This window comes from Poecilia reticulata, linkage group LG18, assembly GCF_000633615.1.
Source record: "Poecilia reticulata strain Guanapo linkage group LG18, Guppy_female_1.0+MT, whole genome shotgun sequence".
Lineage (NCBI taxonomy): Eukaryota > Metazoa > Chordata > Actinopteri > Cyprinodontiformes > Poeciliidae > Poecilia > Poecilia reticulata.
Window position 1 is genome coordinate 6,175,311 of NC_024348.1, and position 16,794 is coordinate 6,192,104.

The following is a 16,794-nucleotide window of genomic DNA, read 5'->3' on the forward strand; positions in this document are numbered from 1 at the left end:
CACAAAAGCAAGACATTCATCAGGACACCCAGGTCTGAGCAAACAAGCATTTTTACAGAAATCTGTTAAAAAGTGGTTCAATCGCACTATAATTTCCATTGACAGCCAATGTGTTTCTTTTGTTTTCAAGGACTGTTTTGTATCTATTACAACATATTTCTAAAATACACATTTCACTGTCATTTTTTTAGTATGTGGGTTCATTTTAGAAGAGGACCTGAAGAATCCAGTCTTCTGCATCCATAACCTCACAGGGTTTTAACCCCAACTTTTAGGAACAACTCTTTAACTTTCACTTGGATCCAGAGCTTTTACTGAACCGTTAAGATAACAATACAATATATTATGAAAGTGCTATGGTGGAAATAACCAAATATTATTTGACTTTTGGATTAAGGCTTAGAAAAAAAGAAAAAAAGTGGATTGACGTGACAGCTGTGACGCCTCCCTGCCTCAGTTGTCTTCATTGTTGCCACTAGGGGGCGCAGCTCTGAAGTATATTGAAAACGCCTCGTCGTGTCTCAAAGAAGTGCATACTGTTATGTCTGACGTTCGGGCGTGAAGCGAGAACTATGGGGGACAGTTACAAATACCCCGTTTATTTCGAGTGCCAGAAGCTTCTTGAGGAAAAGAACAGAAAGAAAACTGAGAGCCACTTCCGTGTTCACAGGCGGTCCGGCGGAGGAGACTGCGGTCCATTAACGAGAGAGGCTGATAATGTCTACAGCATAGCGTTCAAACATCAGAAAGGTACAGAAACATAAGACTTTGTTTTGCTGTTTGTGTTGTGACATAGACACTTTACTTTAAGAAGTCTGAGTGACCTGCATATTTAAACTCTCCTTCAAAACACGCACGTCCATAAAAGTATTTAAACTATTATTATTTATTATTATTATTATTATTATTATTATTATTATTATTATTATTATTTTATTATTTTATTATTGTTTTTATTATTAATGGTGTTATTAATAATTATGATGTTATAGCCGATAGCCTGTATGCACATCAATATTGACAAATGGAAACGGGAAATTTCTCTGGAAAGTGAAACTTAAGTCAGGCTGCCAAACGAGAGCAGCTGAAAAACTGACAGTGGAAAGAGCAATGCGCTGTGAAAGATCATAAAAAACGCAGTTATGCTGTTATGAAGCTTGGTAAATTCATTTGTTGGTCTTTATTAGTGTTGTCAGGTGATATAATGTAATAAAGCTGGGGAATCACTGTCAGTATAATTCAAACACATAAGTTATCTCAGTTTCGCTTCCCAATCGTCAGCCTCAGATAGTTCAGGAATTTGTATAGGTGGAGCTCTGGGTAAAGGTAGCAGGCTGTAAAATCTGCCACACAGATGTTAACAGCTCATTGTTTGCATAAATAAAGATGAGCTGTTGCTAGAGGTGGAGTCTGGTTACAATCTTGGTCTCCAGATTTTCACATGAAACTCAGCCCTGGTGCCCTTTTCTCATTGGATGGTTATTTCCATAAAACTATCTTGATTATTTGAACAGATGTTTGAGCTGGTCCAAGATTGACAATAAAAGCCAAATTCACATATATTGTATTATGTATATATGCATATATATTCATATGCTAACCTCTGTTATGCATTGTGCTGTAGATCAACAGGAAGTGTTGAGGAGATCTAAGCATGTGGTTGAGCTCACTGACGGTCGTCTGGTGTTCAGTGTCAGGGGCAGCCTGTCACCTCCCAGCTCGTCACATGACGCCACCGCTGCAGCGCCAGCAGAGGTCAGCACAACATTTCCTTCTGGGTTTCTAAAACAAACAGGCAACAGGGCCTGCAGGGATGTCTGATCTGCTAAATGTCTGATCCACGTCTCAATTCTTCATGTCTTTCTTTCAGAAGGTGTTGAAAAATAACAGCGATTTCGAAAGATACAGACTGTCTATATGCTTTATGAGGACTTTTATTTGCTCATGTAGCATAGTATTTTGCATTACTAAAGTGAAACCTAAGCTGAAAGCAAGACAGGCTGGCTTCTTTAGTGCCATTCAGGAAGAAGTTCATTTAGCAGAAAAACATCAAGGTACAATGCCTAAAGAAATAAAAGTAGGCAAAATTTGATTTAAATTCAAAACAAATACTAAGCTAATATGTGATCATGACAACCTGAAAAAGGTGATCTAAAAAAGTGATCTTTGACATTTACTGTAGAAGAATCCTAAACTAATAAACGTTTATTTATTTCTAGTCAGACTGATTGCTGTGTCTACACAGGTCTGCCTAAAAACAAAAATCAAACACCTGCTGCTGATCCAAAACGCTGCTGCTCACATTCTCACTAAAACCAGGAAGACGGGGTACATCACCGCAGTTCTGAAATCATCAGTGCATATGGTGCATAGAAGCTGAATGCTGCTTCTCCATGTTTGGTTCTGGTTCTGCTCTGCATCCCCAGAACCAGAACCAAACATGGAGAAGCAGCATTCAGCTTCTACGCACCACAAATATGGAACAAACTTCCAGAAAACTGCAAAAAAGTGGAAACACTGAGTTCCTTTAAGTCAAGACTAAACCCTACATGTTGCTTGTGAACCACAATAGATGGAACATTCACCAACATATTTGATGTGTATCAATGATTTGATAAAATGATGTTTTTGTGTTGTCATGATGTAAAGCACTTTGAATTGCCTTGTTGCTGAAATGCACTATACAAATAAACTTGATTGATTGATTGTTAATAATTACCAACCTGTTGAGTAATGCTGTAAAAGCCTGTATTAGTGGTTTGCTGTATTTTTACTGTCTTCTGCAGAATGTCGATAGAAAAGTGAAATGGAAAGAAGGTAAAAGGAAGCTGTTAACAAAGAAAATACCTCATAGATACATACATACATAGAATATTATACCTGTTTTAGTTTTAAATATTTTCTCTCTCTCTCTCATTGAAAGCAAATTCAGAAAATGAGGAACCAGCTAAGATTTTAACATGTTACCTTTATAAATGTTTGTAAAATCTGTTATTGTTGTGCTTTTACCAGAACCAGCAGTCCATTCCTGAGCTGACTGCCCCACTGAGTGGTAAAGAAGTTGAAGAACTACCAGAAGAACAAAATCTTCCTGCGCTGTCTGATCCCCCTGATGCTGAGAAACTGCTCACCTCTGGTTTTTACTCTGCTGAGCAATACCAAAAGGAGGAAGAGATGTTAGTGAGAAGATTATCTCAAACTGACGCTGTGGGTGAAGGAGAGGAGGACCAACAGTGTTGTGGTTCTCCAGACCCCTCTCATAAAGATCTGCATGAGGTTGCAGCACAACAGTACAAAGATGAAGTCAGCAGAGCGAGGACAGCAGTTGTGGCAGGTACTCTGGTGAAATCAGAGATGTTAGATATAGAGGATAAGCCATTTTTAAGTGAGAGTTTGGGAGCTTTGCAGTTGGCTGAAAAAACTGCAGTAGCCACTTACAACCTTACTGATGACCTTCAGCTGATGGTGTATCAGGGAGACATCACCACGTTTGGGGCTGATGCCCTGGTGAACTCTTCCAATGAGGATCTGAATCATTGCGAAGGCATCGCTGCTGCCCTGAGTCAGGCTGGGGGTCCTGATGTGCAGTTTGAGATCGACTCTTTAAGGAAACATAAAGGACAAATCCCTACTGGTGAAGTTGTAGTGACCATTGGGGGTAATTTACCTTGCAAAAGACTGCTGCATGCTGTTGGACCTGTGGCTGGAAAAGCAGCTGGTAAGGAGAGGGTGTTACTGGAAAGAACTGTTCGGCGTGCTCTGAGTTTGGCAGAATTGATGAAATTTAAGTCCATCGCCATGCCGTGTATCGGCTCAGGAGTGTTTGGCATTCCTGTCACAGTTTGCTCTGACGCCATTGTGTGTGCTGTCAAGGAATTCTGTAGTCAGGGTGAAAAGAGTCTTAAGACAATTTGCCTGATAGATGACAAAGGAGAGGTGGTGAGGGCCATGCAAGAATCATGTGACAAGCATCTTCTGGGGCAAAGTGCTGCCTACCATACAGGAAGCGAAGATTCACTTGGAAAGGAGTTTGATTCTGATGGACAAATAGTTGCCAGAGGAGCCACAGCTGGAGCTCCCAAAGGTCTCGTCCAGGTTGAGATTGTTCAGGGGACCATTGAAAGCCAGCAGGTGAGAATTCCTTAATTTTAAGTTTATTTTCTCTAAAGTGGATTGATTATTGCAGTGTTATAGCATTGTTAATACGCTGCTATTTTACCTGTCAACATAAGCAAGTTGATAACCTTTGGTTTTGAACTGTTTTTAGACAGATGCAGTGGTATCTCCAATGGTCTTCAACGATCCTCTATCTACTCGTGTTGGAAACATTCTCAGTAAAGCAATTGGTCCTCGTGTGACTAAAACGATTATAGGGAAGTCAGAAGGTGAAATGGGGCCTGGTGACTTCATACTAGAGGAAAATCTGACTGGAGTTCCTTTTGGTGCCGTGTTCTTCCTCAACCTTGTTCAGTGGAATGGAGAAGACAATGGAACCGCGGTTCAGGTGAGACAACTGAGCATTTTTACTACAATTAATCTCTCTGGATCAGTTAAAAATAATGTTCAGCTTGTTTCTAATACTAATTTTTGCAGGTTCTCCGACTGGGCATCAACCAAATTCTGACTTCCTGTGAGAGCAAAGGGTTTGGATCTGTAGCAATACCTGCACTTGGGGCTGGCATTGCTCTGTGTTTCCCAATCACTGTAGTAGCCAGGGTTTTACTGGAGGAGATCTCTAAATTTGAACAGGAGAGAACCACCAGCGCACCACTTCAAGTTCTCCTTGTTCTTTCAGATGAAAAGGCTGTAGAGGTAAAGTACAATAAAAATATTTTTGTCTTGAGTGATTTACAACAAAAGGGTTTTTTAACTTTTAAAATTGGACATATAGAGTCCAATATAGAGCTATATAGAGTAATATTTTTAGCAATTTTATATTTCTTGTCAGCCACATTCTTTGAGTCCTAACCACAGTGGAACAACATCTATCCGCAGTTCAGTATTTGTGAATTCACCTATTCACAGATTTTTATGTGGAACATAACTCCAAATTATTCATGAAAATCCTGCCTATTTGTAGATTTTTATGGTTTATTCGCACAGCATATCTGAAATAACGCTCACCTTCCTGTCCAACATCAGTGTCTGATCTAACAAATTGGTGTATAAATAGTAAAAAAAAAAAAAAATCCCATAAATGCACATTGTAGACAGCCTTGGAAGAACAAAAGTTTGTTTTTCTTTTTCTACAAAAGGAGGGGCAACAGTTTTTGCAACCTTTGTAATAAAAATAGGATGTAATTTGGGTGTGTTTAAATGCAACTGACCAAATTAGTTTCGACAATTTATTATATATCTGTATTGAAGTGGTGAATCCTTAGACTTGTATTAAACTTCAAATATTACCTCTACAGGTCTTCAAATGTGTCCAAGAAGATAAAAAGTTCAACAGATGTACTGAAAACGATCTGGAGAGCAATCGAGATCAGGGTCAGTATAGACAATAGGAAACCTGTAAAATTGAAATGAAATTGTGCTATTGTGTCCTTCCTTCTGTGAAAATATGCCAAAATAATTTCTTAGAAAAAAACGGAAAACTTAACTGCACTAAAATTTCCAAAATTTAATTCCACATTAATTTCTTCAATCTGAATCTTTCCAGACTCCAGTCCAACAAGGATCGTTCTACTGGGGAAAACTGGAGCTGGGAAAAGCCACCTAGCTAACACCATCCTGGGGGAGGAAGTTTTTGCTTCATACCATTCTCCTAACTCTGGAACTAATAAATGTCAGTCAGAGACCAGAGCCGTCAATGGCAGACGCCTCACTTTGATTGACACGCCTGGTTTCTTCGACACAGACAGGTCGGAAGAGGAGCTGAAGCCGGAGATAATGCGTTGCCTCACAGAGTGCGCACCTGGACCACACGTCTTCCTCATTTTACTTAGAGTTGACAAATTCACAAAGCATGAGCAACAGGTTATCACAAAAATATGCGATCATTTCTCAGAGGATGCTCTGAAATACGCTGTAATCGTGTTCACTCATGGCGAGCAGCTCCAAGAAGGGATGAAAATCGAAGAGTTTGTCAGTAAGAATAAGAATCTGAGTAATCTGGTGAAGAAGTGCGGAGGTCGGTGCCATGTCTTTGATAATAAACACTGGAACGGAGAAGGGCAAGATGATTACAGGAACAACCAGGTCCAGTTGGAGGCGTTCCTTCAGACAGTAGACAAGATGATGGTAGAAAAAAACGGATCCTACTACACCAATGAGGTTCTGCAGCACGTAGAAGAAAGGATCCAGAAGGAAGAAAAGCAGATTAGAGAGAGGGAGGAGTATTTACCCCCACAGGAGGTCAGGAAGCGGGCTAAAACTTCTGTGTCTAATGAATTTCTAATCCAGTTAGCGGGTACTGCCACCGGTGTTTTGATGGGGGCATTTTTCGGAGTGGCAGCGCTATTGGAAGTTGTAATGAAAGTTGTGAAAAATCCCACCGAAGTGATGAAGCGTGTGAAAACCTTAACAACGATGGCACCTGCAGCGGCTGTAGCAGGAAGTGAGGTGGCAGTCGTGGCCGCCGGAGTGGTGGCAGGCATCGCCACTGTAACCGCAGCTGCCGCAGGAGGAGTACGAGGTTGTGCTCTGGGTCAGGAAGCATCTAAGGAAGCGAAAAGTCCGATGGAGGCAATTGAGAAGAGTTTTGACGCTGTTATGAAGGGAAGAAGTACATTTAGGATGCTTCCACCAAATTAAGGGTGTGTTGACACCAGCTATTGTTTAGTGACTGACTGTAGTTTATTTGTCTAGAAAGTCTGGTAAGTTTGGGGAGGTGAGAATCCACAATTGAACTTAGGACCAAAAAAACTGGTCTGCCTAAAACCTAGGTCTTGGTTTGGTTAAAGTGAACTCTGGTGCGGTTTGAATTGGACCAGAGATGGCTCCAAAAGCAGGAAGCAAATTATAACGCAGGGCATTTTGGGTCAATAGAGCAAAAACAAATGGGCAAGTACAAGGAGAAATGGCTCATGGTCTCCTACCAGACACAAGAGAGAAATCCTACAACCACTAAAATCTGATGTCGTTCCATTTTGGTTCACATCTTGTGAAGAATGTAGGTGCACTGGTTTTCTTCTAAGGTTTTTGTGCCATTTCCTTCAGTGACTCTTGGTGCAGTGCCACCCACCACAGGAAGGGGGGGGACAGGTTCTTCAAAGCGTTTGGATCATTTGACACAGCAATGTGAAAGCAAACTGCACCAGCTGAAAATGTAACACATGGTGCAATCGAACTATCAGGTGTGAAAACAACCTAACATTTATCATCGACAATCGTAAAGCTTGACGTTTTGAGGAATGTTTTTATTCTTTGCACTTATCTTAAATATTGAGGGTTTTTTTGTGCCATCACTTGCCCTGTTGAGACATTTTGAGTGGATTCTAACCATGGAAATTACAGCATCAATGTGTAGCTGGCAGATCTGCAGAAATGATCATGTTAGACACAGAACAGCAAAGGAATGTTTCATATGAGCTACATAGCATCTTGTGGAACCAGTGCTGATAAGAGACAACATTATTTTTAGAACAAACTCTACACAAACACCTGATTTGTTTGTGCTGCTGCACATAGGAATTGTTACTCTTAACCTGTATTGGCAAGCTTTGGGCACTAGGGTTTTTTTTCAACATTTTATTTTTAATTTTTTTTTTAAATTCCTGTCTTGTTAAGGTACTCTACAAATCCTACAGCCACTTTTTCTAAATACTCTTTACATTCTAATTGTTGATGCACTTTTGGTGATAGTGTTACTCGTTTTAACGGGACATCCTTTTAAAGACGGACAAGGTTTATTGTCACTGTTACCTTGTTTGAAGACTTATAGGCATGTTATTTAATTTCTTTGTTAAAAATGACACTTGGTGTGAGTTCTCTTGCCTAATTTATTAAGCAATTCAAGCTGCTGTTACTTTTTATTTGCAATGAGATTATGACATTGAAAGCACAACATTCGTATCTCAACCAAAACTTTATGGTAAGACTATTTGAAAAATATGAACCAGCAATTTGAGTAAGCACTAAATTTATGTATTTTAAGAGAGACAAAAAGCCCTATTGATGTAATGCTTTTATCACTAATAGTAATAAAAGCATTACATGATATAAGAACAATACGTGTAATAATCTCTGTTTTGCATATTATGTTTTGTTGTGTAAAATGATCTTAATTTTACATAATATAAAAGTCCTTGACTTGGTGTTTTGCACATTTATTCCATGTTTGTTGACTTTGACAAAATGACATAAGGTACATACCTTTTAATATATTGGAATAAAGTTTTTAAAAATAAAAGCATACCATGCGTCTGCTTCACTGTTTAACTACAATCAATCTTGAAGGTTCTTTGTGACAGATAATGCTTCTTAAGCTTGTTTAACTTATTCAGAAGTGTGGTGTTGTTTTTCTGAAAAGGGAATTTAATATTTATTTTACTCAAACTGAACGTGAGCAGGCTTTCTACTTCAATGTAGTCGGTGGAAATAAATATCACGCCTTCCTAAAATAATGACCTTTTGGCAAAAAGTCATTTTTTGCCAAAAGGGGCTTTGGGGAGGGGGGAACAAAAAAAAAACCGTATGTATAACTCATGTTACCCTAATTAGGTGTAAAACGGGTAACTCTAATCAGCTTTCCGTTTGTTACAAGTTCAAGTCCGAGAAACATTTTTTAATAAGTTTCTTTACACTGATTAGACCAGAGTTACACAACCATTTCGAAAACATTCTCCAAATATTTTTAAAGTATTACGATGGAAATGACACATTCATATTTCTTAATCCTCCCGGGAGCTTTGGATCAAGGGTTGACGACAGTATAATTGATAATACAATCATTCACCGTGTCACGTTCGACCTATTCTGGACATTTAAAAAAAAATAAGTGCAATAACAAAACTTATGAAAAGTTTTGTACTCTTCTTTAACAAAATAACTATTTCATAATTGGTCTGAACACTTTACAAAATCTGTCAAATGATGTGGAAAGCAGCCCAGATTTGAACAACCCGCCCCAAGCAGTTTGTTTTATTTTTTCATTCAAACATGTTCAAATATAATTTTAATGTACTGCTGCTATGCGTAATAGTATCTCCACCCATTGGGCGGAAACCCGCCCATGTTGGCAACACTGATTTTTCTTCGGTCCTGCGCAGGAGGCTGCGGTTCATTCAGTGACAAAAGTGGCTGCTGACGTTTCCAGCATAGCATTCAAACATCAGGAAGGTACAGTAAGATGCGGCTTTATTTTGCTTTTTCTTGTTTGTGTTGCGACAGACACTTTGTGTAAGAAGCTTGAGTGACGTAAGTGAACTTACAGTTTCGTTTTAAAACATGCACGACTATAAAAAAGGAAAAGTACCAGAAGAAACTATGATTGTGCATAGTGCTGTTATTGGGGATTATTGGCGTGCGGTCTGTGTGTAAGTGAATTTTGACAAATGGAAACGTGAAATTTCTCTGGAAAGTGAAACTTAACTCTAGTGTATGAGGGGCCGTTTAGGACAAAATCTGTTTAGTCTCTCACACACTACAAGAAACTCACGCACACTCCAAAAAAACATCACGCACACTCAAAAAAACATCACGCACACTCAAAAAAACATCACGCACACTCTAAAAAACATCACGCACACTCAAAAAATACTAGTGTGTATGTGTGCGAGAAAGATAGCATTTGTGTGCGTGTGCGAGTTGTTAGTACAGTGTATGTGTGCGAGAAAGATAAAATGTGTGTGCGTGAGACATTTTAGTAGTATGTATACGTAATTTGAGTATTTTTTGAGTGTGCGTGATGTTTTTTTGAGTGTGCCTGATGTTTTTTTGAGTGTGCGTGAGTTTCTTGTAGTGTGTGAGAGACTAAACATAGATTTTGTCCTAAACGGCCCCTCATACTAGTGGCCAAATAGCATAAAGAGCATCTGACAAGCTCAACGAAGAGCAATCCGTCCACAAATGCACACTGCGGTTCCTTATTGTGCTGCTAGAACAAAAGTTTCTGCATAACATCTTGAAGATTGACTGTAGAACTAGAGAATGATGCTGAATGAATGGCTTTAACATCAAAGTTGTAGTACTAAGACTAGATCCATCGAGCCGTGTGTGATCAGTTATTAAGCTGGGACAAATGTTAAAATATACTTTATTATCCGTTTGAGTGATATTGGTGTATTACTCAGAAGTACACTTTTGGAAATGTCCAGTCTACTTAACACACAACATAGTCACTGCTTTGAAATAAATGTACATTGCCTAGATACTGTCAAAGTTTTTATTTTTTGCACTTTAAAACATTGTATAGCTCATAACGCCCTCTTCAATCACAAAACACATTAAACTTCTGGTCCTGTTGTTTTACTATAAGAAAACAAAGGAATTTACTGTAATAATGGGAATTCACTTTCCTATCCTGAGCTTTAAAGGGATAGTTCAGGATTTTTTTTCGTAGGTGGCGCTCTGTGTAAAGTTAGCAGGCTGTGAAATCGACCATAGATGTTTTTGTTGTTTTGCATAAAGTTGCCCAAATGAGACACAAATTTCCTGGGAAATAAACTACCGGTAAAAGAATGAGAAGTTTGCTTCATTCCCATCATTTAAAGACTCCACGTTTTCTAGCGATGTCTTACACATTTTCTTCAATGCCATTTGAATTTTGTTAAAAAACTTATGCTGAACAAAAAAATCACATTTCCCTTGAGCACATATAAACCAAAACAGGAGTCTAGTTTGGGATGCCTTCAAGCAATTTGTCAGCATTTAAATTTCAGAACTGTGAATCAACAAGTTGCTTATAGATTAAAAATAGAAAAAGCATTTCAGAATCTGTTTGGTCATGCAGAATCAGAAAATCAGGACACTTTACTGTCTCAACTTTATGAAGGCCCACTACTATGCTATTTGCTCTATGTATCTCCCCAGAAGTCGTTTATGATCAACATGATCTCAGACTGATTACTCTTGCAAAAGTAATCAGTCTTTTGCTTCCATCAGCCCAGCACACTTTACCAGCCCAAGCAGTTATTGCAGTTTGGACTTTGAAACCTCTCTACTCGTCGCCACGTGTTCATTTATTTCTCTATCTATTCAAAAACCTCTCTGATCCGTTCCTCTTGTGTTGCTATCTTTTTAACTAGATGGCCGGTAAGGAGGAAAATCTGCAGGACAATCAGTACGGAGTCACTCTGGACCGTGAGCAGTTCTGCTGCTCGGTTTGTCTGGATCTGCTGAAGGAGCCCGTCACCATCCACTGCGGACACAGTTACTGCCGAAGCTGCATCGAGAGCTGCTGGGACAGGCAGGGTGAGAGGGAGGAATACAGCTGCCCCCAGTGCAGGGAGACCTTCCATCCCAGGCCTGTCCTGAAGAGAAACAACATGCTGGCTGAGGTGAGGGGGGCCTCAGCTCTAGGGTCGGTGCCGTCTAAATCACGGATATCCAAAGTTCTCTCCTAGGGCCATTTGCAGCCTCTGGGTTGATTTTGATTCCTGATTACAATTCATAACAAGTACTATGGCATGACACCACAGGTGAACTATACAGACTATGACAGAAATTTATAACAGAAATTTTCAAATTGTCTAAGGAAAATGTTAAGTACAACACAAAGTATTCATCTTCTAGCAACCAAGCTTTTTGAATTATCTTCACTTTCATAGCGAATAGAAGCACATCTTTCCAGTGACTCTTATTCAAAGATAGACTTTGCTGTGCATGCTAAAATAGGCTTTTAACTAATTTATTAAATTGGTGTAAATACAGTACGTTTTTCCAAACAGTTACCCAAATTGTGTTTTTGTTGCTGAAAATATAATTTTTCTATGTTCTCAATCTGATCTAAACTGGATTTCTCTCTTTTAATCAGGAAAATTGGGAAAACACAGTTTTTCTAGTTTCGGATCTACGACATACTTTTAACTTTAACAAACAGTTTGGACTCCACTGCTCTGAATAGATCTTACGTAGGTCTCTTTGGGGTACCTTAAGAATCAAATTTTCTCACTGGTTCAAACTGACTCCCCTTCCTTCTTCTCCAGGTTGTGAAGAACATGAAGATGAGAAATCCCCAACCACCGCCTCCGTCTCTGACCGTGGCCGCCCCGCCTGACGTCGCCTGCGACTTTTGCAGTCTCGGACGGAACAAAGCCACCAAGTCTTGCTTGACGTGCTTGGCGTCCTACTGCGACGAGCATGTAGAGCCTCACTACACTGTCCCGGTGTTGCAGAAGCATGAACTGATCTCAGCTACGATGCCAGTAGGGGACAAGGTGTGCACCGAGCATCGGAAGTTGATGGATCTCTGCTGCCAGACGGACGAGCAGCTCATCTGCACCGAGTGCACGGTGGACAAACATAAAGGTCACATGTTTGTGTCTATTTTGGAGTTAAAGGAGACAACAAAGGTAAAAACAAATGATGTGATTAAAGAGTCACAGTCCAATTAAAAAGGTACTCAATGGGAGCCTTCTGGTTTTTTAGGAACGCCTGGAGAAAGTTCGAAAGCAAGTGCAAGAGAAAGTACAGCAAAGAGAAGAAGAGCTGGAGACGATCATACAGGCAGAGAACAATGTTAAGGTATAGCCTAATAAAAAAAACCAAAACAATTAAAATAGACTTTCTGATTTTATGTCCATAGGTATAATCAGTAAAACTGAATGTACTGTTAAATAACTGGAACAAAAGACTGATCTTTATTGTGAAATGTGAGGATCAAAGATCTAACAGCATGTCTCTCCCGGACGTGACTCACTGATATATTGCTGAAAACTTTCATCTGGAACATAACTAAGTAATTAGTTTGTCTGATATGGTGCCAGACCTCCATCCGAGTCTTATGGGTAACAATTTCTTCCCTCCACCACTTGATGGCAGCAGAGAGAAATCATGCATGGTTGGAGTTACATTTTGGGAGCTGAAAAACTTTCAAAATTCTTCTGAAACGTAACAATTTATAGACTCTGATGTAATCACTAAGTCGATCCAACCTGCTAGCCAATTTGAGTTTTAAAGAATTGCAACTTTAACTCATTTATTAAAGCAAACCTAAACCTTAACGTTGGGCTCATGAAATATTTGCTGGCAAAAGAGAAATACCATCAAAGCCTGTTTTTATCTTTTAAGTGTCATTTTAATTTGAACACGAAAGAACCACATGTTTGATTGAATCCCCCTGAAGGGAATCCATTTTAGCTCTTATAAGTGTAACCACGCTTTAATAAGAGCTGCGTTTGTTCCCACAGAGCAGTGCCCAGACCTCAAAGGCAGACTGTGGCAAGGCGTTCTCCGAGCTGATCTCTTCCGTGCAGAACAGACGCAGTAAGCTGGAGCAGCTGATCGAAGCCCAGGAGAAGAGCGCCCTGGCTCAGGCCGGGGAGCTGAAGCAGCGGCTGGAGGAGGAGCTCGGCGAGCTGAGAGGGAGGGACGCTCAACTGCTGCGGCTTTCGAGCAGCGATGACGTTGTTTACCTGGCGCAGGTATAGACGGCGTTTGGACTTGTGTGCACTTGCTGAAGATCCTTTTTCCTTCTGACTTGAATAAAGCCGGGTTACCATCAAACTCCCAGCATCGCGCCGTGCTCCGTTGATGTCAAATCATTTGAAAGAATTTAGGCCTCCTTTATGCTTCCCTGGTTTGTTTGTTTGTTACTTTCTAATGCCACTTTAGCATTTTAATATTTTCTAATGCCACCAAACCATTTTGTGCAAATTAAAGGGTGAGAAATCAGAAAAGAAGGATTTTCTCCACAACAAAGACACCTGGAAGACAAGTAACTACTTGTTTTGAAGCGGCAGAACCAGAACCTTGACTTAAATCTGGTGGAGAATATGTGCTGAAAGGTAAAGATTAGGGTGATGGCAAGGATGCCTTCCAACTTTAAAGACTTGTATCAAACAAAGACGCACATCAAAAAATATAAGTGAAAAAATGAACAAACTGGTCAGAAATTGGGGTCTGGTTACAAAAATAACCAGATTTTTTGTTTCATTGCTAATCAAAAGGGATACATGTCATCTTTTAGATTCTATTTCTTATTTTTAAAGTGCCAGTAAATAAAAATGATACCTCTGTGATTACATTGAACACACGCAATGAGTGTTGACTTTTTCAAATAATATTATTTCCTCCCTAAGGATATAAAAGAGCAATTGTTTTAACTTATAGCCTGGCCATTTCTGCCCTACACAATTCTGTTTGATTCTAATTTCCTCTCACTGCTCTGTCTGGGCTTTCTCCCATGGTGCTGGATTTCTCTGGCAGAATTTCTAGAGAACAGAAGGAGAAGTTGTCAACAACGTCATCAGTTTTCTGCGCTGTTTTTGATTTGTAGTCTGCCTATAGCTTGACAATGGCGAGAGATGAAGTGAAGGAAGCCCTTAAGTCCATGCTGGCCACTCTTCCAAATATTGAATTAACATTAACAGCCATCTTATTCGACTCAGTATGTTTCAATTCAAAGCAGAGGATAGTTGCTTACTGTAAGCTTGATAGCGTCGAACTGGCGCATTACATACATCATGTTAGCAATTAGGTAAGATTTAAGACAGAAACAGGCATGGACAACAGAGTCCAGGCCTCCAGCTAGGATTCGTTTCTCAGTCACCGAGGATCCAGACTCTCCGTACGAGGCAAAGCGTAGAACAAGAGGCTGGTTTTTACCTGGATAGTATTAACTACTTTCTCTATATATTTTTCAGCTTAACTCCATTTCCGCTGAATTTCAAGACTTTGCGCCGGGTGCCGGTCCTCCACGTTCTTTCACAGATGTGACTGCCTGTGTGACTGAGCTGAAAGCTAAAGCAGACATTTTGCTGAACAAGACATGGCCCAAGATCTCAACTACGGGTAAGTAGAGTTTCTGTGTGTATCCTAGGATTTGCTTTCTTTCAGAGGCTCTTAAAAATGACTGCTGTGTCTTCTCACAGTCTCTTACGTTGACTTCTCCCTACCGCCTGCACCCAACAGCAGAGAGGAATTTTTACGTTGTAAGAACTCAAACTACAGATATCTTTCTTTCATGGTATATTGTCAGAATTATTACTGTGGTGACTCTGTTTCTGCTTTGCTTGGCAGATTGGCGTCCCCTTACATTGGATGACACGTCAAACTACCCTAACCTCAACCTGATGAACAACTGTAAAATAAGGCCTTCACCAATCCCATATGCTTCTCATCCAAACAGATTCACAAAGTTCCCACAGGTTCTCTGCAAAGAGGCTTTAACAGAGCGGAGTTACTGGGAGGTGGAGTGGCACGCTCGCACCCTCTCTGCGGCTGTAGCTTACACAGACGCCAACCGAACATCGGACGAGTCAGAGTTTGGGAGAAACGACAAGTCTTGGACTCTAGAATGCTCAGGAGACACCCTAAAGTTTCGACACAATGATGTCGATATGAAAGTACCAGGCTCTTGCTCCAAAAAGATCGCGTGTTCCTGGATTACCAGGCAGGAATTCTGAGTTTTTATCAGGTTTCTGACCAGATGCTGAAAATCTTTGAAGTCCGAACCACGTTCACTAAGCCTCTTCATCCTGGTATTGGTTTGAACTATGAGTGGTACGATACTGGAGTATTTGCACAGCTGGCCATATTGAAATAGTACAAGGACATGAAATGGTACAGAAATAGAACCACCGCAGTAATGATTCTGACAATGTTTGTGAGTAGCGCTTTGCAGGTGTGGCAAAAACAATTATGTGTAACAGAATTTCTGTCAAGAACTTGGAAAGTTTCCAAAGATAAAGGTGAAAGGGAAAGAGTAATTAAACTCTGTGGAGGAGGGAAATTACAAGGAAGTACTTTCACTTGGTTTGATGTGTTTTGAATTCGCCAACATGTCCTCGATTTGTTGTATTTTTTCTCGCAAAATCCATCTTCATCAGAATCAGCAACTCCCCTTGTATTCGTGAAATCATTTTTGTTTTGCATCGGTCGATGGTGGAACCAACTCACACTCCATCAGAGAAATGCACAGAACAGATTTTCTGGCGTTGGATTTTCTACTTTTGTAGTTTTGAACAGAAATGGACAAAGTCAAGTTTCTCAAGCTGTTGGATATGTAAAATTTGATCTTGGGGAAATAAATATCTTTTTAGCAAATTTGTAATTTGTTATGTAATCATGATTTATACTAATGTATTAGTGCTGGTTGCGATCAGAAACATTTCACCTAATTAACATTTTCTGTCTGAAGTGAAAGTGACAGAGTAAGACAAGATAGAAGCAAACAGTTGTTCACATCAGCCCAGTTTTACATATTGATACAATATTAAAAAATGACTCAAATCAGCTGATACTGATATTAATACTTGCATATTGTGCATTCCTAGAAATTATTGCTATTATTACATCTGTCCAGTGACTATTATAATTTCCAGAGACTTTAAAGTAACTTGTCTGCTTGGTGTTGATTGAAATCTTGATAAAAATTAAAGTTGGGGTATGTAGGATTCATAAAAAAAAAAAAGATTTACATAGTTATTAAAATTATCACTGTGTCATGGTAGCAGAATGGTATGGGAAAGATAATGTGTGAAAAAATCTGAGCTCCTCTACCTTCTCCCAGTGCTAACTAGAGAAATACGCAGCTCAGTCAGAAACAACCAATAAGAGCCAGGAGGAGGGTCTTATCCCTCTCAATCATGCTTGTATAGGTGCTGCTCACACCCTCTCACTTGCTTTCTTTTATGCTGCAGCTTCTCTCCATCAAAATTCTGCCATGATTGCTATGGCTAGTTAGCGTAG

The 16,794-nt window shown here is 39.7% G+C and overlaps 1 protein-coding gene and 1 pseudogene across 1 annotated transcript; both read left to right on the forward strand.

Annotated features, from left to right (window-relative positions):
* The first annotated feature begins 505 nt into the window (after window positions 1–505).
* LOC103480316 (uncharacterized) lies at window positions 506–8,356 on the forward strand. Its single transcript, XM_008435205.2, has 7 exons — window positions 506–750; window positions 1,625–1,755; window positions 3,013–4,131; window positions 4,268–4,504; window positions 4,594–4,812; window positions 5,415–5,490; window positions 5,663–8,356. Exons 1-7 carry the CDS (start codon window positions 573–575, stop codon window positions 6,754–6,756), a joined length of 3,054 nt encoding a protein of 1,017 aa, XP_008433427.1. The 5' UTR covers window positions 506–572; the 3' UTR covers window positions 6,757–8,356.
* An 839-nt stretch (window positions 8,357–9,195) lies between these two features.
* On the forward strand, window positions 9,196–16,149 carry LOC103480274 (E3 ubiquitin/ISG15 ligase TRIM25-like; annotated as a pseudogene).
* The last annotated feature ends 645 nt before the right edge of the window (window positions 16,150–16,794 follow it).